The sequence below is a fragment of the Podarcis liolepis genome (genome assembly GCF_965112155.1).
Source record: "Podarcis liolepis genome assembly, chromosome: 2".
Lineage (NCBI taxonomy): Eukaryota > Metazoa > Chordata > Lepidosauria > Squamata > Lacertidae > Podarcis > Podarcis liolepis.
The window spans coordinates 37003790-37026408 of NC_139555.1; the positions used below are offsets into that span (position 1 = coordinate 37003790).

General features: G+C 41.8%; 1 protein-coding gene across 3 annotated transcripts in view; it reads left to right on the forward strand.

The window, feature by feature from the left end:
- SEC14L1 (SEC14 like lipid binding 1) overlaps positions 1-22619 on the forward strand; it is a 60894-nt gene that overhangs the window by 24887 nt on the left and 13388 nt on the right. For 2 of the 3 annotated variants that reach the window (XM_083487543.1, XM_083487544.1), the window contains 6 exons: positions 4735-4825; positions 16793-16942; positions 17043-17174; positions 18700-18828; positions 19642-19873; positions 20337-20446. In XM_083487543.1, coding sequence (XP_083343669.1) covers positions 4763-4825; positions 16793-16942; positions 17043-17174; positions 18700-18828; positions 19642-19873; positions 20337-20446 — 816 coding nt within the window. In that variant the 5' untranslated portion in view covers positions 4735-4762. Of the gene's footprint in view, positions 1-1003; positions 1238-4734; positions 4826-16792; positions 16943-17042; positions 17175-18699; positions 18829-19641; positions 19874-20336; positions 20447-22619 lie in introns of those variants that run through there. The other variant, XM_083487542.1, reaches the window with a different exon arrangement.

Genomic DNA, 22619 nt, shown 5'->3' on the forward strand with positions numbered 1-22619 from the left:
TTTGTAATATTGGTGTTTATTTGAAAATATGCAGGTCGAGTGTAGGCACCCAAAATTCACTGCATCCACTCAGTTTTCCAGGTCTATTACTTACACATGTGCGGCAGATCATTGAAATCTTTGCTGGCCACTGATAGAGTAATTAGGAGCAACCAGTCTTCAGTTTCTGTAACAAATAACACCTGCCAAGAGAAACTTGTCCAACCTGTTTTACGCTAACAGAACCCCCAAACTGAAAGGCACCCAAAGAGATCATCCAGCTCAGTCCCCCACCCATAACACTATGCACGGCATATTATTGTACAGTACTGTGCCACATTAAAATGAAAAGTAACAGATTGGTATGTTGTATATGCAGTACAAATGAACACAAGAGTTTTTTTGTGTGTGATGTTGTGTCACACATAATTACGATGTTTTATGTTCTTTAAGTGCTCCCCCCTGCCCCCACCAGTTGGGAGGGGTTTTTTGACATTGGCGGCAGCTACTTCAGCCTGCCTTATGAGTGAGTCGCTCCAGAAAGTGTAGTGGCGTTCTCTCTGGACCTAATGGTCAGCGGTACCTTTACCTGTACCTTTGCTTTGAGTTTTACTGACTTTCAGTTAGGAATGAATCGGATATACAGAAGGAGCGGGGGGGGGGGAATAACAATACCAACAGATCGGAGTACAGAGCCAGCAAAAAAAGAAAGGGGGGGGGATATTATAACCGAAACAATCCCAGTTGTGGTTCGGAGGATGCACGGTATTCAGATAAAAGTGCGATTTTTGCACCATGTTCCGTGTGTTCTGCCGGTGGACGGAAGCCATGCTCGATCGACTGCGCCCGTTCAGCGGCGTTCTCTATAGCAATCAGCTGCCACAGCAACACGGCAGAAACGACCCCACTTGCTGCGCAAAAACAGCTGCGCGCCTTCGCTCTGAGCGTTCCACACAGCCTGCGCGAGCGGCCGCCTCTTGGGAGCATGCGCAGACAGAGGTGCAGGGGCGGGGTGGAGCGTCCCCTCGCCTCCTCACAGTGCGCAGGCGCACGGGTTGGAAGGCAGCCGGGCCCCTCCTCTGCTCCGTCACTGGCTAACAACGAGCCGGGCCGTCTCCGCTCTCTGTTCCCCCCTCCCTCCTCCTCCTCTTCCCCCCTCCGGAACCGGCGGGGGCAGCAACACCCGAAGGAGGGAGCCGAGCAGGGAGCCGACATGAGACAAGAGACCAGCCGGCCTTGGCGATAGAAGAAGAAGAAGGTGGGTCCTCGGTCGCTCGGCTTCTCCCTCCCTCCGGTCCTCTTCATCCGCTCGGCTGCTTCCCTCGCCTCTGCCCCACACAGCGGCGCCTTCCTCGGGCTGCTCTCCCCACCCCACCCCGCTCCCTCCCTGAGGAGGCCTCCTTCACCCCCACTAGCCGCCCCCCGATCCCCTTTCAAGCACCTTCTCTCCCCCCCCGGTTCCCTTTGACTCCCCCCTCAGTGCTCCTCTCCCCCGGCTGCCCCCCCCCGTCCACGAATACGCTCTCCCCCTGCGCCTCCTTTTCTCTCTTCTTCTTCACCTCTGGCCATGTCCCATCCTCTTCCTCCCCCGCCGACTTCTCCTCTCGGTCATTCTTCCCTCGCCTACTCTCAGCTGCTTTCCTCGGCCTAGCCCCCCCCCCCAGTCGCCCCACACCTGACTCGCCTTATATCTCGGGGTCGCCCGTCTTCCTCAGCTCCTTTTCCCCCCTTCTCCTCGGTCACCCCGACTTCCCGCTCTTCCTCTGGCTTATGCCTCTTTTGAGGATTATTCCCCCCCCCCATCTCTCTGTCCCAAAGTAGCTGGTGCAACCCAGCCAGATGGGCGGGTTATTATTATTATTATTAATTTCCCTGTTCCCGACTTCCCACTTCTACCTGACTCTCAGCATTCTCAGTGCATCGTACCTTTTACCTCCGCAATCCTTTCCTCTATTTGCCTGCCTCTTCCCTTCCACCCGCCACTTTCTGGTACCCAGACTCTACCTCTTCCCCATATTCACATTCACATTCCCTCTTCCAGCTTTCCCGCATGTGCCATTGCTGTCTTTCTCTGGCTTCTTTCCCATTGATCTCTCCCCACGCTTGTCCTTAAAAGCCTTGGCTCTCCCCTTTGTCCCTTGGCAGCTCTCAGCTGTTCCCTCCTCTCTTTTAATTTTCTTCTCAGTTTATTAACCCCGGACTCAGGCTTTGTTTACTTGAGTGTCCTTTGCTTTGCCCCAGAATACTTCTTTCTTTCTCATCCAGCCTCCACCATACTCCCCCACTGTGGCTTTCTATTCCCTATGCTATTCTTCTGCTTGCCTATTCTGAAGTTAGGCAGTTGTTCCCTAACTGGCTCCTAAAACTGCCCTACCTCCAAATAGGTCAGATAGATAATGGCCAAATCTTTGGGAAGTTTCCTCCCTCCTCACCGATTCTCTTCTGTGGTTCTTAAACCTGTTCCCCTCTTCTTTAAATTTAGGGAAAGTTATTTGTCTCATTAAAACCTGTCTTTTCAACTTCAGTTGCTGGAAAGGGGCTACAGTGCACAGGAGATTATTAAATTTACTAAAGTTACTTAATTTCATGAGTCTGTGGTAGATGAATTCAGAATAAATAGACCCCAAACTTAGTCACACTTGGTGACTTTTTCTGTTTCTGCTTTTGAATGCTTTGCAGGCTGCAAGTGTGGTGAGAAAGAGGAAAGAAAACTGTTTCAAGCCTGTACTTTATCATTATTTGGATTGGGTTTTTATGCTTAGATGTGTCAAAAATCCTGTGACCAAACTTTTATTTTCATGTAGTTCTTGTCTTTCTAGCTTCCTAAGAATAATGGTTTGATGGCTTTCTGACAAGCCAATCACTGTGTTGCAGGGAGTTGATCTTCTTCCAACATTCTTCCCTTTAGCCGTTTACAGAATTATTGTTGGAATCTTGGAAGAGACTGTTAACTTCCATTGGCATTCTGAAGCTAATTTGGAGAAGCAGCCATTTGTAGACTTTTTTCTGTAGCTATAGAAACTGGTCCTAGCCACCCAGACTGGCTGGAACAACCCAGTCAGATGGGTGCGGGACAAATAATAAATGATAAATAGAATGGCCTCCTAACATCCATTTATGTTAGCTGTGTACACAAGATTTGTGTACATTCTTGTCTGTGTGTGCATAAAAAGTCTTGATTGTTAAGCAGTACACACCAGGCAGTAGTATTCAGTCCCATTAATTCCTTAAGGGTGTTCCTACTAAGTGCCCTAGTGGCAATTAATCACAGTATCTGTAGAGCATTGCATTTTTCATCAGCTTCTGTGTGCTTGTGCAGAAGTAAATTAACTAAACATATACAAAATGTATGCCTGGAAGGTATTTATTTTACTACTTACAATCTTTATTGTATTTATAAGAATGAAATATTCATTATTTGTTCTTTTTGTCACTTTAAAATATTTCCTGTGTATTAAAATGATTGGGACCAGCCCTGAGTCTTGGGGAAAGGCTGAGCTAAATTTTAATAATTAGCCCATGTTGCATTCAGATTTCAAAATAGTCAGTTTTTTATTTACAGTTTGACAATGTGTCACTCTTAGATATTAATTCAAAAATCTTATTCTAGGTATACTGAATAATTTCCATACTTTCTATGACTTCTTTTTGCTAAAAATAGATGTTGTTCAATGGGAAAAATCAATAAATAAAGTAAGAATAAAATCTTATTCCTAGTTTCCCCATTATATTCAATATACCTTGTCCCATTTTTAAAAAGAAGTTGCCTGCTACATTTTCCAGTTAAAGTAGTTGAGTCTGTGGATATATTGTTTACATTATATAGATCTGCTAGTTTTAGTATGAGAACATACTGGATTTTTGGAAGGTACCCCCCCCCATTTCCTTTTCAGAGGAACTTACTTGAATATAGCAGCACATAGCATAGAAACCTGTTATAAGGTTTTGTATTTGCCACTTGTCAAGTAACATAACCTACACCATTGAGATGAGATGAACAAATCCTTTTCTGACTTTCAGCTTCTTGGAGTTAAGTAAAGATATAGAATTGGTACCTCCCAAGGTCCAGGTGCCATTATGTGAAGGAACTGGCACGTGCAAGTATAATACAGGGAGCCTTGCAGACGTGATTGGAAATACGTGGGTGTAGGATTGCATTCTTAGTTGCCTTTTGACTACTGATTATTTCAAATGCATTTATTAGTGTATTCAAGCTTATGTAAAACCATGAGGACCACAACCTTGAAATGCCATGGCTGAAAACACATGTGTAGTACAAATATTGCTTTGTACTTCCTGTGGTTGATGATGTAATGCCTGTTCCTGGTCTGTATCAGTAACTGTGCAGTGTGTTCTACTGATGTTCTGACTTCCTCTGAAAGTGAAATTATAAATTGAGCCAGAAATATGTTGCTTAAAATAGTAGATTAAGTACCCCTCCCCCAAACACACATATTTTAGCCCATGTAAATGATACTAATTTATGACTTAGTACAGTTATTCAGGTTCCAGGATGGTAATGACCTTGGCTATTGCCTTTTTAAACGTGGTCAACAGTGAACGTATTCTGATAGTAGCACCACCAGTAGAAATTATTGACCTTGAGTTCTCAGTCCTCAAAATCTTCTTGCATATGTCATCAGGATGTGGAATTTTGGTGATGAAAAGGAACATGCAAAAAGTCTCCATGGTTACTGTTTAAATTAGTGTCAATAAATGCATTTACTTCCCACTATTTTTGTTCTCTTTTCCCAGATCTGTATAGTACTAACTCTGTGCAACCATGGTGCAGAAATACCAATCTCCCGTGAGGGTGTATAAGAAGCCCTTTGAGTTAATTATGGCTGTAAGTATCAGTTTATAATATGTTAATGAATTACTTAACTGCTTGGGTGGGTAACATTGGTTAATAAAAACTGAGTGCCATGGGGTATCTTTGCTCTGAAGTGGGTGCTATGTAAGGCAATTTCCAGTTACAAATAATTTATGCAGGCCTTTCACATTTGCTCCAGGATATGATGGTTGAAAAGTTTCAGCGGGTGATCTGGAACAAATACCTGAGGGAAATTAGAACAGTATGTTCTGTGTTTCTTGCTGTCTGTTCATCTAGATTAGGCAGTTCATGGGATCATTTCCATCACCACACCAAACCATGATTAATGAAACTTAGCTGTAGTTTTAGCATGATATGTGAATTGATAAACAACAGTTAGGGTTGTTGCTCTGTCTCCAGAGCCTGTTGCATCTAGAGATTAGATGAAAAACAAAAGCAGTCAGGCAGCTCTAAAGCCATGGTATTTTAAAAATATATCAGACTATGGTTTGCACTCAGACTTTGGTTAGGTATACCATGGTTTGATGTGATGTCTGAATTGAAGCCACTGAAGCATATGGTTTAGGGGTTGTGATGTTGCACATATCTTTTCTTAGTGTAGTCTTGAGATAAGCAATGTCTTTAGGGAGGAGTGAAATACGTATTTGTAACTTTTAAAAAACCTCTTGCTCTGAAGCCTAGCAGGAACTGACAGACTTGTTGTAGGAGGCACAGCAAGCCTGAAGGTGTTGGCAGTGGCCTTTTAAGCAGATCACCAGGACATGCTGTGCAAAACAACTTCTTTGGACTATAGGGCCAAGATATATTTGAAACACTGGTAAAGAGGATCAGTTCAAGTTGGCACTGTTTATACCTATGACTCGGAGAGACGTCAGCACAAGTATAGGCGCAGGAAGAAGAACGCCTACATTAAGACAGTATTAAGTGATGATATTAATGCATGTATTTAATCTGATTTTCCTCCTTAAAGTCTCTTCAGTTGTAATGGCATTCCTGTGACTTGTCTATGCACACCTTGCCTGAAGCAATGTTGAGATCTTGGGGGGGGGGGGGAGAGATCTTACCACCATTATATTTTATTTTCTAAACATCCTAATGGAGCATAGCATGATAACTCATGGGAATAGGGGTGAAAAAGAAGTTAGGTTTTGGTTAAGTGAGAAAGAGAGCTGAAGCCATCATTTTTTGTGTTCGTAGGAAGTTGCTTGCATAGGAGAAGCCAGCAAGATTTATAAAAGCAGAACAAAACCCAACCATGCTAATAGAACTTCAGTTTTGTTGGCAATATGTCTCAACCCTGAGCATGCATCTTAAGGTCAGAAATTGTGCTGATGAGCACATAAGAGAGATGTGTTCAGTCAAGTTCTGCTGATGCTTTTAGCAAGTTTGCAGATAAAAGTACATGGTTGTGGACATGCTGAAGGAGCTTTTTCTCATTTTATACAAGGGCTTAAACAAGGTTCGGTTCAGGAAACCGTATCCTAGATCTAGGAAATTCTACTAAGTATCCTCTTCCTTGTTCAGAAGTCCTTGAGAAATCTTAGCCTGGTAATGGTATCTCCTTAACAAAATGGCCAACCTTCCTTCTTCCGCCTCCCAAATTCCTCATGGGAATGGACTGGCAGCAAACAATGTGAACCCTTCTAGGGTGAGACTTGTTATTGGTGAGTAAATAACAAAAAAAAATAAAGTGATGTTAGAAATCACTAGGCACCAAAGCAAAATAATGTGTATTTTTGATACTTCTGCTTCTTGTTTTAAGGCAGAGGTTTGTCTATGAAGGATGGAGACATGAGAGTTCTCAGCAGTTTCAAATATAAGCTTTGGGCTTCACTTTGAAGCCTTTGTTTGTTCATGGCCTACTAGCCATATATTGCAAACATCTTTGCAATAGGTATGCAATAATAAGTATGTAGAGTTCTGCTCTAGCTGTGTAAAACATAATTTGTGCATCATACCTAGAAGCCCCCATATATGCAGTGAAAATGTTCAGCCTGTTGAAAAGGAAGCCAAGTTTACAAATATCTTCAAAACCTAGCAAGAACAATCTTTTTAATGCTGGCTTAAATGGGTTTCATGCATGAGCAGTGCAAACAGTTTAATGGATTTGTTCAAGCTTGGTATATATAACCTACTGAGCTCTGAACAGCAGATACATTTCAAAAAGATACACTTAAAACTTGAGAATTTGGCTGAAGGGGTGCTTTATAAAATGCCCCTGTAATGCAACTAAGTGATTTACTTTAAAAACTAGACTCCCTGAGCTCAGTCCTGCAAATATGTGTATAGCAACACAGTTCTAGATTAAGTGAACACACTAAACAACGTCATCTTTGTCCTGATGAGGAGTTGCAGCCAAAGTTGGTCAGGGCTTGATAACAATGAGGGTGGAGTAGGAATGTTTTTTGAGAAGGAAACTGAAAGAGAAGGTGGTGGTAATTCCTTTGCGCTGTTCTCTTCCTTCACGCAAAAGCCTTTTCAGTGGAATTAGATTTCAGAAAGGGAAAGTGTTGCATGTAATTAGGAAACCTTTAAAAAGTTTCTTTACTTCATGGTTCACAATGCTAACTATATTGATTCTTATCTCTGGTAGGGGAGAAGTGTGGCCTAGCCAGAAACCAGTAGAGCAGGATTGGTCTACATAGATTTTAATCAGTTTTATTGATGCTGAGGATGGATGCAAGCTTTTCTTGTCAAGAGTTGCTAAAAAATCAGCAAATGTCTTTGACTGGCAGACACCATAAATATTGGCTTGGAGTTCAGTTCTGTTGAAGTCTGTTGTCTCTGTAATGCTGGCTAATAGTAGTTTTTGCTTTTATAAGATTGTCTCTTTTAAAGCTGCGTATGTGTTTTCCTGAGTGCAGCCTTTATTTGCAGCAGAATCCTATACAGGCTGCTCAGAAGTAAGTCCCACTGAGTTCATTGTGGCTTACTCCTATGTAAGTGAGTGTGGAATTGCAGCTTTAGTGTAATGTTAGACTGACATGCAGAGAACCACATGGCTAGTTACCTGAAGATTACAGTTGGCTGTTAAAATGAGAAAAGCGACTTCTCAAATTACAAATATTGTGTGTAGGTTTGTTTTGTTCTTCAGACTATTAAGCATGCTAAGTTTTATGTATGTATGGCTCCTGGCACAACAAAGTAAAATGGGAGCTGTATAGAAATCAGCCAACTTTTTAAAAGCCCTGTCTCTAGAAATTAGCCTTGGAATCCTGTGACTTGAAGAATTAGAGTATGTTTGGATTTTGTGTCTGTTACACTGCTCCTTATTCTTATTTCACGGCATTCTTCCTCATTTGACTTATTTAAATGGCAGATTTAAAGCATTATTTTACAGTAAGTGATTACATAAAAAGAACTCTTAAGAAAGCTTAAGTAAAATGCAGGAGTTTCTGTTTCTCTATTAACAGCCAAAGAAATTGTGGGGAACTTAACTCTGTTTTTGTACTATACTCCTATGAATTAAGGGAGAGGCTGGTTATTGTGTTGTGGATTGGGTTTTATTGGCTTCTAGCCTTTTTGCCAAAGTCTGTCCCTCTGGAAAGTATTTGCTGAAAAGTATGGCTGGGGGTTAGCATCAACCTGTCTTGATGCTTAGGCTTTGAAGATTCACTACCCCTATTTCAGTCTATAAAAAAACACACACACCAAGAAATGTAGCACAAAATGAAACTGAGGCTGTTTCTGGCACCTGAATAGGAAACCAGGAGTTTCAAAAGCACAGATGGATTCCTGAGAATCTGTGTGCCAGTGGAGACTGTTCCATTAGGGTGAATGGGGCACTGCCCCACCAATCACATTCCGCCCTCAGTCATCCCTCCTGTCTGCCATCTAATTTACAATAGGCTCAAGAGGTGGCCGTGGCTGTCAGCTTCCTCCTTAGTCTCAATTTTGACCTTCTGGAAAGCAGCAGAATGATGTGGGACAGAACTAGAATTACAGTGGTACCTCAGGTTAAGAACTTAATTCGTTCTGGAGGTCCGTTCTTAACCTGAAACTGTTCTTAACCTGAAGCACCACTTTAGCTAATGGGGCCTCCTGCTGCCACCACGCGGCTGAAGTACGATTTCTGTTCTCATCCTGAAGCAAAGTTCTTAACCTGAAGCACTATTTCTGGGTTAGCGGAGTCTGTAACCTGAAGCGTATGTAACCTGAATGTCTGTAACTCGAGGTACCACTGTACTTGTCCCACCTATCATTACTCTCAAGGTACCCTAATGTAGTGGCCTTTCTGAACATGTGTTGTGGTTTAATACAGCAGCAGGCATTGATGTTATCATGCGTTTGCTTTGATAATACTGTGATACATACACCCTGTGTGATCAAAAAGGGCACATTTATTGTATTTGTAGCCTCTTGTCTCCCACAACACTGTGGGAACAAATGTCATGGAATTTAGATATGCTCGGGCCACAATAGGAGAGCAAGCAGTGAGTTTCCTGACAGAATTGCTTACTTTTCCAAAACTTATTGTGTTTCTCCACTTGCTGGAAAATGTGAGTGACATCAGCCTTGGGTTTAGTTCCAAGAACCTAAGTTGTTCTGCCAGTAGGTCTTCCTCCCTCTTGAGGGTGTTTTCTAAATATGTGTACTGAAAAATACCCTTTGTTTTTGTGTCTACACTTTCTGTTCTGCAACTTGTCAGAATTTAGTTGTCAGCTTCGCAGTTCTTCCTGTGTGCTTTTGTGGTGGTAGTTCATGGTCTGTAAACTGCAGATACTGCTGTTGTCACAATTTGTCTTTAATATGAGTGGCTGATTGTAAACTTGTTTGTCAGTATTTCCTGGGGTGGGTTGGTTGGACTCCCAAAGCTGGGGAAGGAAGAAGAGGCAATGTCAAAGGAGGGTTTATAAAGGATGTTGGGGCATAGTAGGAAAGCATTTTCCAAAAGAGACTCTCCACTGTTCTTTGATGTTGAGACTTTGAGAGTGGAATTAAATGTAGTGCAACGCTCAGCAGATCTCTGTATCAGCACAAGCATTTCTGCTTGTCTGGTGGAACAATCTATCCTCTCTTCCCCCTGCACACTGTTCCAGGGATTCTCCCACCCGCCATGTAGTGGAAAGAAGCCTTGTTGCACTAGTGGAAGTCCTTATGCAAGCTTTACCTGGCAGGGCTTGTTAGTTGAATCTCAACCATAATTTACATTTTTGTAAGGAGACTGACTCCTGGCACTGCATTTTTGCATTTTACTTTCTGAGTTTAGGTAGCCTACCCCTACAAAGCCTAGTGTTCACAACTGTTTTCCAATGATAGTTGGAGTGTATATGTCACATTTTGACTCCTGTACTGCATTGGCTACTGCTGCGGTTAATGGTATTACTTCTATACTGAATCACAAATTATGGGCGATATTCTGCTAAGTTTTACTCTGAGCAAATCCATTGAAATCAGTGACTATGACTAAGTTAGGCCCATTAATTTCATTAGGTCTACTCTGAGTAAAATGTAGCTGACTACCACCCTACATAAGGCGAAAACACCATAGAAGTGTTTGAAATTAGCCAGGCACATTTTGCACCAGGCTTTCAACCAGTTTCGATCAAGTGAAGATGCCTGGGTGCCAGGATGGCACTTGACATCTCCACCATCTGGGGATCATTGGATCTGGACTGTTTTCACACACTAATTCCCCATACTGTAGAATTCTACCAGTTATATTTTTTTTCTGCACAGTCAGAATGAATTTTGGGAACCAAATTGCTTTTTTTGTGCAGCCTGAGGAAGAGCAGTCACCATTAAGAAAAAGTGGACTATCCCTGGATCAAGTGACTTTTCTTGTTTAAATTCTCAAAGCTCTTAACCTAGCTCAAGGTTGTCATCTGAACTAGTCAGATGTTTATCTGATTATCAATCACAGTAAGTTCCTCATTTGAAAAATATGACCATCAGGCCCAAAAATGGCAACTAGGCATTCTGTTTTGGCGACTGTAACCTCGGTTTAAGGAGTGATTTGGCGCCTAGCATACATATCTGAGTTTCTATCACTGATCCATATGTCCACCTGTATTCCAGTGTTTATATTCTGCTGTTAGTACCTCTGGAGGAAGTCTTCATTATTTGATTATCACTGGTGGTGGTTTTATGTGTATGCTGCCAAGCAAGTGAATGCAGCTGGTGTTATATCCTTATATGTGGGTTTTGGCTATATTTATATGGAGCCCCATTGCCTTGTGACTTCCTTGCAGACATCTGTTTGCCTTATAGGGGAAATGCCTGACTTTCCTGTCTTGTAGCATTTGTGAAAGGCATAGCATCAGCATAAGGGAACCTGTTAACATAGCACGCCACCCCTCCATTCCCCTTATAAGCCTGCCTAATGTGCCATCATTTTCAGTAAGAGGACACCGCAAACTCCCCTGCCATTTGCACTTTATCACAGTCTTTGCTATTGACAGACAGTTCAGGGTTTTGTTGCTGAGAGAAGGAGAAGCTTGCTATTCCAGTTTTGTGAGTAGCCTGTAGCAGTGGAAGAAATAAACATAATTGCAGAACAATTGCATAACTAGAGAACAAAAGATCACAGCTGCCATGCTGGTGGTCTGTACCTTGTTGCGCAGGATTCTCCTGAAATTCCATTACTGCAGTGAGCTAATCGAGATTTAACTGGTGTAGACCACACTGTAGCAGCTGTGTCTGGAATCGTGGCAGTATTCTCTGAGTTAGGTCCTGCTAATTGAACCTGGGAGACCAGAAGATGGTTTTGGTCTTAAATATTTATTTGGGGAATGGACATGGTGTGTAGAATGAGGTGGTAGTATCCGTATGCATAGATCTATGCCCTTGGAACAAATTCAGGTTCATTGTGAGTGCAGTTTCTTCAAACTGCCATTTCATTGAACTCCAGGTTGGCTGCCAAAGTCAGCTCTGCTGTGTGACCTACTCAGCATGTGGAAAATGGTATCTAAGGGGTGGGGGTGGTTTGCACAAAATTGCAAAGCTTCAGTATCTGAGACCCTTAACCAATGTTCCAGCCACTGAGCCATGCATTCTGAGTTAGAAAGTTTTGCTCACCCCACAAAGGCTCAGGCTTCAATGATTACTTGACGTCTTAAGAACAAGGAAACGAGTTAATTAAAACATTCCAGCCGCTTAGAATTTTGTGATGGATTTAGCATAACCCAGTAAGGCGACAGGCAACCTTTTAATGCTGGGCTTCACTGATACATTGTTACTAGAAAGCCCTCTAAAATTCACCCAAATGAGACCTGAAGCTGTGCAAGTTCAGATCAGCATATAAATAGCTAAGCTACCCTTTCAACCAAAATTTATTTCAAATCTTATGGTTGCTAAGCAACCCTCTGCATTGTCATGGGTTGAGCTGAGATTTTAAGCTAGGGGAGGGTGATGTCGGAAGCTCTTCTCCACTGTCTCAGCTGGTGACGGGCTCTGTCATTTCCCAGAATACCAATCGCTCTGGGAAAATGAAATGGTGCAGCCGTTGACTGTGCACAGATCATATGAGGGAAGTCTAGCTGCTGAATGTCTTGAAAGAAATAGAGAAGGTCTGTTGTAATCAGATTTTCACTGAAGGGTTCTAAGCATGGCTGCGTTTAGAACACCACTATCAACCAAAATCATGCACTAGCCACACTTAAAATTGCGTAGCCATAGAGCAAAGTAGAAACTAGTAATACTGATTAGGCCAATGTTTCCAGATCTAGATGTCATCCTTGGTGTTGAACAAAATGTCTACTACTAACATGGAGCAATTACAGCCTAATAAAATATTAATAGTTACCTGAAACTACAAAGTTTGTGTTGAGGCATCAGCTTGTTGCAAGACCACATATTTCAATATATATTTTTGAATTGTGAAAGCCAAAAATATGTTACCATTTTCATATCCAAGCTTAGGCTCACTTGCTCCGGTCTTCTGAACTAGAATGAATTCTTTGCACAATTATAATTACAGTCATTCGTACACATTGTGCTTACTCTTCATGCACAATTCCTTTAAGCTGAGAGTAAGAGAAAGCATTTGGTCTCCTAAATTCCTCATGCTCTACAATGTATTTAGTTTACCTGCCCAGTCTTGTTGTAGTGCTCTAGTTTTGTTCTTTTCATAATCCAGCTGCTTCCTTTTGAGTCACATAATAAGTATGGTGGGATATTCATGTGCTTTGCACCTTCAGAGGTTCAAAGCCAGCTTTGAAAAAAGATGCCATTTCCTTTTTAAATACAAACTATAATAGCATTTGATTCTGCTTTCCAGCTACATTTGGGGCACTGGACAAAATGTGATCAGCACTATAATCCTAGAACCTAGGATTTTAAGAGTGAATGGTAAGGGCACAGAAAAAGCAACATTTAAATGAATTTAATAAGCTTCCTTCAGATACTGATTCACAGGAATGTTGAGTGCAAGCAAGAGCAGCAGTTAGGCTCTATGTGGAAATAATGCAAAATACATTATGTAAGTAGATTCTGCCGGGGAGCTTATTTCTCTTGTAATCCTGTTCAGAAGCAGAATTTGTTTCCAAATCATGGTGCTTGATTGTCTGAGCTTACCTATTTTGGGCGATATTTGGAAACTCATTGCTCCTGCCAAAATTAAGGTGACTTAAATGGGTGCACAAACAGCCTCCTTGGTGTCTTGAAAGAAAAATACTGTTAAAATGATATTTTTTTATGGTATGTGTAGCGGGGCCATCATGACATTTGGTATATCACAATGTGAATGCAGGATTTTGTTAAGGCATTGGGGTGGATTCATCAAGCATTTGGAGAGTGTTATATAAGTTGAGACAGTTACAGTGGTACCTCGGGTTACATATGCTTCAGGTTACAGACTCTGCTAACCCAGAAATATTACCTCAGGTTAAGAACTTTGCTTCAGGATGAGAACAGAAATTGTGCAGCGGCGGTGCAGCAGCAGCAGGAGGCCCCATTAGCTAAAGTGGTGCTTCAGGTTAAGAACAGTTTCAGGTTAAGTACGGACCTCCGGAACGAATTAAGTACTTAACCTGAGGTACCACTGTATTTAGATGGCTGAAGACAACATAGTCATACAAAGTACTGCAGAATCTGGAGACAGATCATTGCCGTGGAAGTGGATTTGATATGGAAGCAGCATTAGACTTTCAACAACTCATCTGTATGTTGGGAAACAGTGATTTGTCAAAAGCCTCCTAAGTGAATTTATGACAGAGTAAGGATTTGAACTCAAATCTCATAGTCAAACTCACAATATCCATTGAACCAGATGACTCCGTATGTAGGCAGTCTTGATGAACTGCCAGATTAAAGCAGTTCAAACCAAGTTCACACCTCCAGTTTTGCACTATTTTGCCATGTAACATGCAGATAGAAATAGAGGCTATCCAGTTGGCAGAATGCTTTTTGTGGACTGCATTGCGTCAAGGCTGCAAGTTTATGATGGCTTTGGGTGTACTTCATATTTGAATGTTCTCCACCAAATGAACTTTCTGCACATGCTGTTTTTCTATGGCATGTGCTTCACTCCCCTCCCCCAGCATGTGTGTTTGTTTGTGTGTGTGATGTGTGCACTGCAGAGCATTCCAACATTCAGCTGCCCTCCTTCACTGGTACAGCTCAAGGAAAGCATTCCCACCTGTTTCTACTGACTATATAAGTTGGCCCAGAGTTATGCTTGGTCTTGGAATACCATTATTCTCTCTCTCCCCCCCCCCCAATTTCTCTGTTAAATTTGGGAGCAGAAAAGCTGAGCATTTTCAGTAACTGACACCTTGGACTGAGTTAGCAGGTTTTTTTACATAATAAGTAACTTCATAGAGTTACTTAATTCTACGATGTTATTTAATTCCATGAAGCTACATAACTTGGGCAAGTTATAGAAAATAACCGTTTCTCAGTCCTGGTGGGCAGGGTGTTGATTTTATGCTCATGGCTAATATCAGGTGAAAATGAAATGCCTGTGTTCAGTAGAGAAGAGTGTAAATATTGATATTTGATGAATGATCAGACCGGTTCCTCATTTGCACGGAAAAACTTTCCTTAATGCTGAGTGCTTTGTGGTGACATTGAATCAGTTTAGGCCAGCTTTCACCAGCTTGGTGTCCTCCTCCTTTTGGACTACAATTTCCATCAGCACCAGCCAGCCAGCACTTGCACTATAGCTGTATAGCACAGCCTAGCATGAAGAAGCAACTGCGCAGGTTCCAGGAGAGGAGATGGCAACCACTTTGCTGCTGTGCTAAATCTTGGTTTGGTTTAACATTTTGTCTTAAGCCCAAGACAAACCACAAGCTATGGACCACAGTTGATTGTTGTGTCTTCAAAAGCCCGCTTCAAAGTGTTATTTCACACAGCACTTTGAAAAGCACTTCATAGGCCCCTTTGAGCCAAGTCAGGTTTTTACTTGCTGTTTTTGACATCATACAACATGAAGTATAGAGCAGCTGGGTGTGTCCTGTCAGAAATGGCCTCTTGGGCCAAAAGGGGAGGCCTGGTGGGCCTAATAAGGCCTGCAGGCTGGAGGTTCCCCACCCCTGTAAATAAACCCATCCAGTTTTGATGAGAAATGAAGAAATTGGCATGTGCTTGAGAGAGATCAAGAGACTGATGTGGTTCAGTGCAGCAGAGACTCTTTACTTGCAGAAGTGGAGAAGAGCAAGGATTTCACTTCTGCATTTAAGAATTCATTTGAGTGTGACCTTCAGTTTGTTGCTGTTGTGGTAAACCTGTGTCTGGGCTGTGCCACTTCAGATGGCTGGTAGGCTTCTCACGATTGAATACTCCTCCCAGCTGAATACTAGTGTCTTAGCTGGGTGGGCTTTGTGTGCTAGGCTTTCAACCTTTCTCATGGACTTATAGCTTTGCATATGAAGAGAGAGGTGCAGGAGGTTTTTTTTGTGTGTGTGTGCGCGCACACACACACACACACACACACACACACACATGAGCATCCACCTGCAGTCTGAAGCAGTACAAACTGGACACTGTTTAACCAACTAAGTCAGAACTAGGCCTAAATCAATCTGTGCCCTGGACATCATGCCTGCATGCCGCTGCTGTTGCAGCTGGGTCCCTAGTCTGGCCATTCTAGCCAGGCTGCCATTTTAAGAGTCTATTTCCCTTACAGGCAATGGTAGTAATGCTTCTACTTCCTTATTCCTCTCTCAGATCAATTCCTTTAGGGTGAATGCATGTTTCTCTTGAGTAAATATGTTGCCATGAGAGATGGGAAAGGGTATCAGTTTAACAATTCAGCCACCTTCCCTGTTGTTTTCAGCTGCATGTTTGTTCTTCCAGCCCATAGAATCCCCATCTCTTCTCGTGACATCTCCATGAAACAGTCCACTGTGAAATAAAGTAAAATGGGACAGAAAAAAGCCCTGATTCTGTAATTGGGCATTATGGGAGAATAATATTGGATACATGTACACAACACAACTGTTCTCTCTGCTTAAAGTGAGGCCCTGAGAATAGGGAATGCAAAACAGTTTGTCAGTCTGTGTTCAGGGATTCCAACCCGTGGAGCTTGTCTTTTGGAGTTTTCTGGTTTTTTCCTTGAAATGCAGTACCATTTTGGGGGCGATTCAAAGGTTTATGGATGCTGTGACCATGTTCTTTGTTTAGCTGAACTGAGGACATTGCTGTGTGAGTAACTTAATAAAAGGCATTAAGTTCTTAGGCACAAGTATAGTCTGGTAATGGCACATTGCAGTCATTACATGAATGTAGCTATTGTGCTTGGGGAGAGCTATTATTGCAAGGAACAGACCTTGAAAGTCTTTACTAGCCTCTGGGGAAGTACTTTCGAGAGTCGCCTGGAGAGCTTTCACAAGGAGTGAAAATTAGACTCCGAGCCTGCCAGTGCCACATACTGTTGTTGGTAGATACTTGAAATGCACAAATCATCATCCTTTAATTATTTTAACAACTTGAAGAAAATGCAACGGGTCGTGATCAGCTTTAACTCAGATATATTACAATGCTATCTGGAGAGTCTTGTAATGGAGCTTTGACATTTGTTCTTCCTTTCTTTTACAGGCTTACGAGAAAAGGTTTCCTACGTGCCCCCTCATTCCCATGTTTGTAGGCAGTGATACTGTGAACGAATTCAAGAGCGAGGACAAGGCCATCCACATAATTGAAAGGCGCTGTAAACTGGACGTAGATGCACCACGGCTCCTGAAAAAGGTAGCTGCATAACAATGGTTGGCCTGAATAGATGGGCCTGGATAGCTGTCTGCAAGGCTGCTGCTACTCCAGTTTAACTTTGCCTCTTCCCTTCTCTCAGATTGCAGGGGTTGATTATGTTTACTTCATCCAGAAGAACTCACTGAACAGAAGAGACCGCACTTTGCACATAGAGGCCCACAATGAGACTTTCTCAAATAGGGTTGTCATTAATGAACACTGCTGTTACACGGTGAGTCTTGGCAGGTTGGTGTGGTTTAAGCCTTTGGGGGCCTTCAGTGGAGGTTTGCACTTTGATTTTTCCTTCAATAAGAAAGTTTAATGCTGCACATATTTTGCTGGCATTTTTAAGCTGGGTAACTTGTAACGGCTTTTGGGAATTTTCTTGTTTTGGACGGAATCCCACAAAACTGAAATATCAGATCTAGTCATATTTAACATTCTGTGCTCAGGCAGCACAAACATATTGAATATGTTAGGACTGGCATGTGTTCAGAACACTTCATTTTCATTCTGATTTAAGTCTGCACGGGTGCTAGCAGGTGTTCAGACTCCTACTTGATAGTATGTAGTGCCAGGGCATAGGATATGATGCAGGTGAGCTGACAAGTTCTTGTCCCAGTGTCTTTTAAACTTGCAGACAGCCATGATTTAATTTTTTAGGAAAAGCAGACAATCAAAGCAAGGTAAAGAACTCTGTTGCATGCATAAGTTTCCACATTCTTGCCAACAGGAAAATCTAAATACCAGGGGAAATAGGCATATAAATCAAGCCTATGCTCACTGTCTGCTTTTCCCCCTTCTTTTTCTTTTAAAGAGCTGAAAAATCTAGAGCTAGCAATTCAATTTCTTCAATGATAAGGGGGTTTTAGGCTGCTGCTTCTCTTCAGAGAGGTGACAACATCGCAGCAGCCATAAAAGCTCTTAGCTGCTAAGAAGAAATAGGAGTAGTGTGTGGCATTTTGAATACTAAAACCCAATTTAAATTCTGGCTGCTAATTCCAAGCATTTAATATTCCTCTAGAATTACTTTGAAGGCATCCACCATAATCAGTCATAATTTTCCAAGTAGAATTAATTTAGCAAAGTACAGGAATTGCCTGCCCAAGTTAAATGTGCCAGATCTCTGCTTTCAGCCTTGCCATATGCAGAGTTATATTAGCCTAATTAATAAACTCCAGTGAATGTAGGAATGCCTACGTCTGCACAGGAACAGGCTGTTAAATTCCTTATGCCTTGAGTTAGACAATACACAGCAATTCCTTTCTCTGTGGCAGTTTTCAGGATGACTTGTGTGATTTGTGACAGGAATTGAGAAAAGTTGACTTCTGTGATGGTGGAAGCCATGCTGAGAAACTAGCAAAGAGTTGCACCAATAACTTGAATGTGAATACTTGGAATAGTTCTGCTGCAATGCAGGGATTACACATGTGTCTTGCCTTTTTGGATCTTGAAATGGGACTAAAAACCAAGAGAACTGAAAACTCATAAACATGAGCTTTACAGAGCCCACTTAGGTCGATTAGTATTTTAAAACCTAAGTCCTTGACCAAAGTACATTGGCAGTCTTAAGCCACTGTGGTTTACATTACATAGTGGTGCAGCTTTAAACTAAAGCTTAGTTGTGTTGTGCATTGGTGAGCACGCCAGTTGGCTGCACTAAAAAAGAACATTGTATGCTGTACTTCAGAATCTCTTGTGATACTTGAACAGATTTCTCACACTATGTGCCAACCTTTTGTTTCTCAACAACCCAGGTGCATCCAGACAATGAAGACTGGACATGTTTTGAGCAGTCTGCAAGCCTTGATATTAAATCTTTCTTTGGATTTGAAAGCACAGTAGAAAAGATTGCCATGAAACAATACACCAGCAATATTAAAAAGGTGAGCTTTCCAGTTTGCAACTCCTTGGCCTGCTGGCTCTCAATATTGCAGCTGGAGTTATTTTGAGCCCATTTGGGATTTGTCCGGCCAGGTTCGGCTTTATTGGTGGCTGCTCTTGTCCTCTATGAATGGTGCATTCTTATTTAGACAATATTGATTAATCTGCTCTTGTTGCAAATAGAGGAGCCTGCGTGTGCACTGACTTTGTGATTTGACAATTGATTATGCGGTTCCTGGAATGCGTCATAGGTGCTTAAACTCTTTGTAAATAAAGATACTGTTTTGTTTTGTTATCTCCCTAGAGGCAGTTGCCCAACTGCAAGCATGGCTTGGATTGGCAGTACTTTAAATCATACTGTGCCAAACAGCATGCGACTTTAGAAGAAGTTTCCCCACAAGAATAAAACAACTTGTCAAAAATAGGAGGTTGCCTAGCTTATTGTGCCCAGGCTTTAACCTGTATGTAGAGATGTTCAGTTGCCTTCGTCAAAAGTGGGAGCTCCATGCTTCCCAGACCAACTGTATCCATGCCTGGCCAAAAAGGAGTCGTGGGCAAATGCATTGCCTTAGGTCTCCTTGTGACTTTTGAGCTGGTGTATCTTTTGAGTACCATGGAAATAGGTTCATTCTTTTCTAAACTAGTTCATGCTCTTGGGGGGTGGGTGATGCTGAAATGTAGAAGCATGTAGTAGGGCTCTCACTTTCTTAGATTACATCTTGTTTTACATAAGGAAGAACTAATAGTGCAATTTTCTCTGAAAACCTATGCCCAAAGAGAAGTGCATTGACTAAAGAATTGCCTTGTTTTCAAAGGGCAAAGAAATCATCGAGTACTACTTGAATCAGCTAGAAGAGGAGGGAATTAATTATATTCCTCGTTGGAGTCCCCCGGCTAAATTTACGTTTGAACGTGGTGCATCTCACGTAAGGCGGCCACTGTCCCCTCCAATCAACATACCTGAAACTACCACCAAGGAGGGACTCAGCCCTAAGGAAATCAACAATTGCAACAATGCATCAGAGCCCACAGCTGGAACACCCGATGGTGCGTTGTTTGCCTGCCCTGTCTGCCTTTTGGGGTTATTTTGTGTGTCTCCATTAATATAACAGCTATAGTTTAAGCAAGGAGTTGGTGGATCTCTATTTCTGTGCTGAATGTCTTCAATTTCTGTAGCCAAACTTCATGATTTTGGCCGCACAACATAAATAGCACAAACAACTGTATGTTTTCAGATATAAAATCTGTAGGTTGCATTTTATTAACAGAGACTTTGAGTGAGGGAAAGGCACCCATTATTGACTAGGGTGATGCCTAGCTGGAGCTGGTGGAAGAAAAACAGCTCAGCTAGTAGCATTTCATTCTTTTCAAACTATGTATTAAAAATGGCAGCTTGCTCTGCAAAAGGACAAGCCAGAGCTTCAACTTGAAGAATGTATACTGAAAGCCATTTGTTAATTGATCCAGCAATCATTGATTCTAATAGCATTTGTGTAAATAATGGTTTCAGACAAGCTGGATGCAGACTACATCAAGAGGTATTTAGGAGATTTAACACCACTTCAGGAAAGCTGCCTCATCAGGCTTCGGCAGTGGCTCCAGGAAACGCACAAAGGCAAAGTAAGTATCTGTCTGCGTGCTTGACTTCCCGTTCATCGGAAAAGTGCACAGCATGCAAGATGGTCTGGCAGCATGTCAATAATCCATCCAAGGGAATGGACATTTTTATGTAAGATGGCCTTGAACTAGTTTGAACCTGGTACCTTTTAGTTTTTCTGTGTGCTGTAAAGTCTAATCTTTAAATCTACTTCCCAGAGTGCAGAGACCAGATGCTTTTATACTTAAAGAAAACAAAGCTTTGGCTTGGTAGCCTAGATATCCTTTCATATATGCTAAAGGTTACGTATTGTAGAAGCATAAAATTGAAATGTCAACAAATCAACCAGTTTTACTGTGTCCTGCTTGGAGATTGATTTAGTTCCTTGCAAGGAGGCTCCTGTTAACGACATTCCTCCGTTAACCACTGCCATGCCTTTCTCACAGCATAGATAGTTTGAAAGCATGCAAGACTGCACACTTGGGCAGGTGGTCTGTAATTCATGGAATGTTGCACTGAGATTATATGACTAGCATAAAAGCTAAAGGCCAGTTGGACATGCAAATACATCTTTCCTGCAATACCGCAACAGCCAAATTCCAATTTCCTGTTTTGTTCTCCCCGCCTTCCACAGCCAGTACTTCAAGACTAAGCTATTTAAAATAAAAGTTAGCTTGCTTCAGTTCTAAGTCTGAAGTTTAGGGAGAAAACTTCGCATAGGAAAGAGATGGGCACAACGTGATCCAGCGAATTGTGAATAGCTGTGGCTGCTCAAGGAATGTACCCCACTAGTGGTAAATATGTATTTGTTGCTGTATAGCACACAAAGCTACCCTAGGTTTGAAGGGAGCGTCCCACATAGTAAGTACCTAAACTCAACTTGAATCCAAAGCTTCCAGCTCTACATTAGAAGCCACATTGTGCCCTGATCTCTTGGTGTAGATGTGCTACTTAAAATGGATTGTGGTTCATTCTAACTTTCCATCATTTGTTTTCAAAATCAATGTAGCATCCCCCCCCCCCCGCCTCACCAGCTTGCAAAGTTTCTTTGCCCCTCTGCTCCCCAATGTGGTGGTTTATTCACACTGGCCTGTGTTTTTTGTGTTTCCTTAAGTTTCTTTCTTGCACTTTCCTTCTATCATAAGTCAGCTTGTTCACTCCTACAGCTTCCAGTTTCCATCCAAGATTTAGACATGGTCATTTTCTCTAGCCTAATATTATCTTCGGAGCTATAGGGCAGAAGCTCAGTTTAAATCACTTTTAAATCATGATTATGTCATATTAGCATCTAGAATGTCTGATTTTATTTGGCTCCATTAGCAGTAAAAAAAAAAAAAGGATGCTTCAAGCATTACCTCTCACCACTCTTAAGTAATTTTCATGCAGAGGCCAAAAGTTGATTATATTTTCAAAATCTGGGCTGTATTTTGTTCCAACAGATTTGTAAGTACTAGTGCTCTTTCTTTCAAACCTGCTTATTTTTATGCTATCTGCCATACAACCAAAATCTCCTTAATTACTTTCCCAATATTTACTTAGTGGCTTGATCTTCACTGCAGATGTATCCCGGCTTAACACTGTTATCCAGTTCACTGCAAAACCCTTGAGTGTTTGCCATTTCCCTTCTCGTCTCTTAAATGTCTTGCCTGATTGTACCCATTTTTCTGTGGATTAAACTAAAGAACGATGACATTTCCATCTGATTTTTTGGGGGGGGAACAAAAATCTCCTCACAGCTTTGATTTGCTATTTTCTCACACCCTGCTCTAGCTGTTCATCTCTTTAACACACGTTTTCACTCTGGTCTGCTTGAAAGTGGCATAAAGTACTGTTTTTCAGGATGGCATTGTAAGTCAGTTATAGTTTAACACAGATAGAGCAAAGGAATAACAAACAACTTTCTTACAAAGTGTTCAAAAACTTCCCAGCTTGCTTTTTCCCCTCTTGGGGCACATGAACAGCAATGCTGTGAATGGCAAAGTGTGCTGTGCTGTGGTCATTGTCCACAAAAGGGGGTAAACTGACAAGTGCTATTGGGAATCTCATTCAGATTTTTAATCCTATTTGTGTGTGTGTGTGTGTGTGTGTGTGTGTGTGTGTGAATACGAGTCTCTTTTATTAATTGCTAAAAGTCTAACAGCTATACTATAGCAGAAAACATACCAATACCCCATTTTACTATTTTCTGCTTTCTCC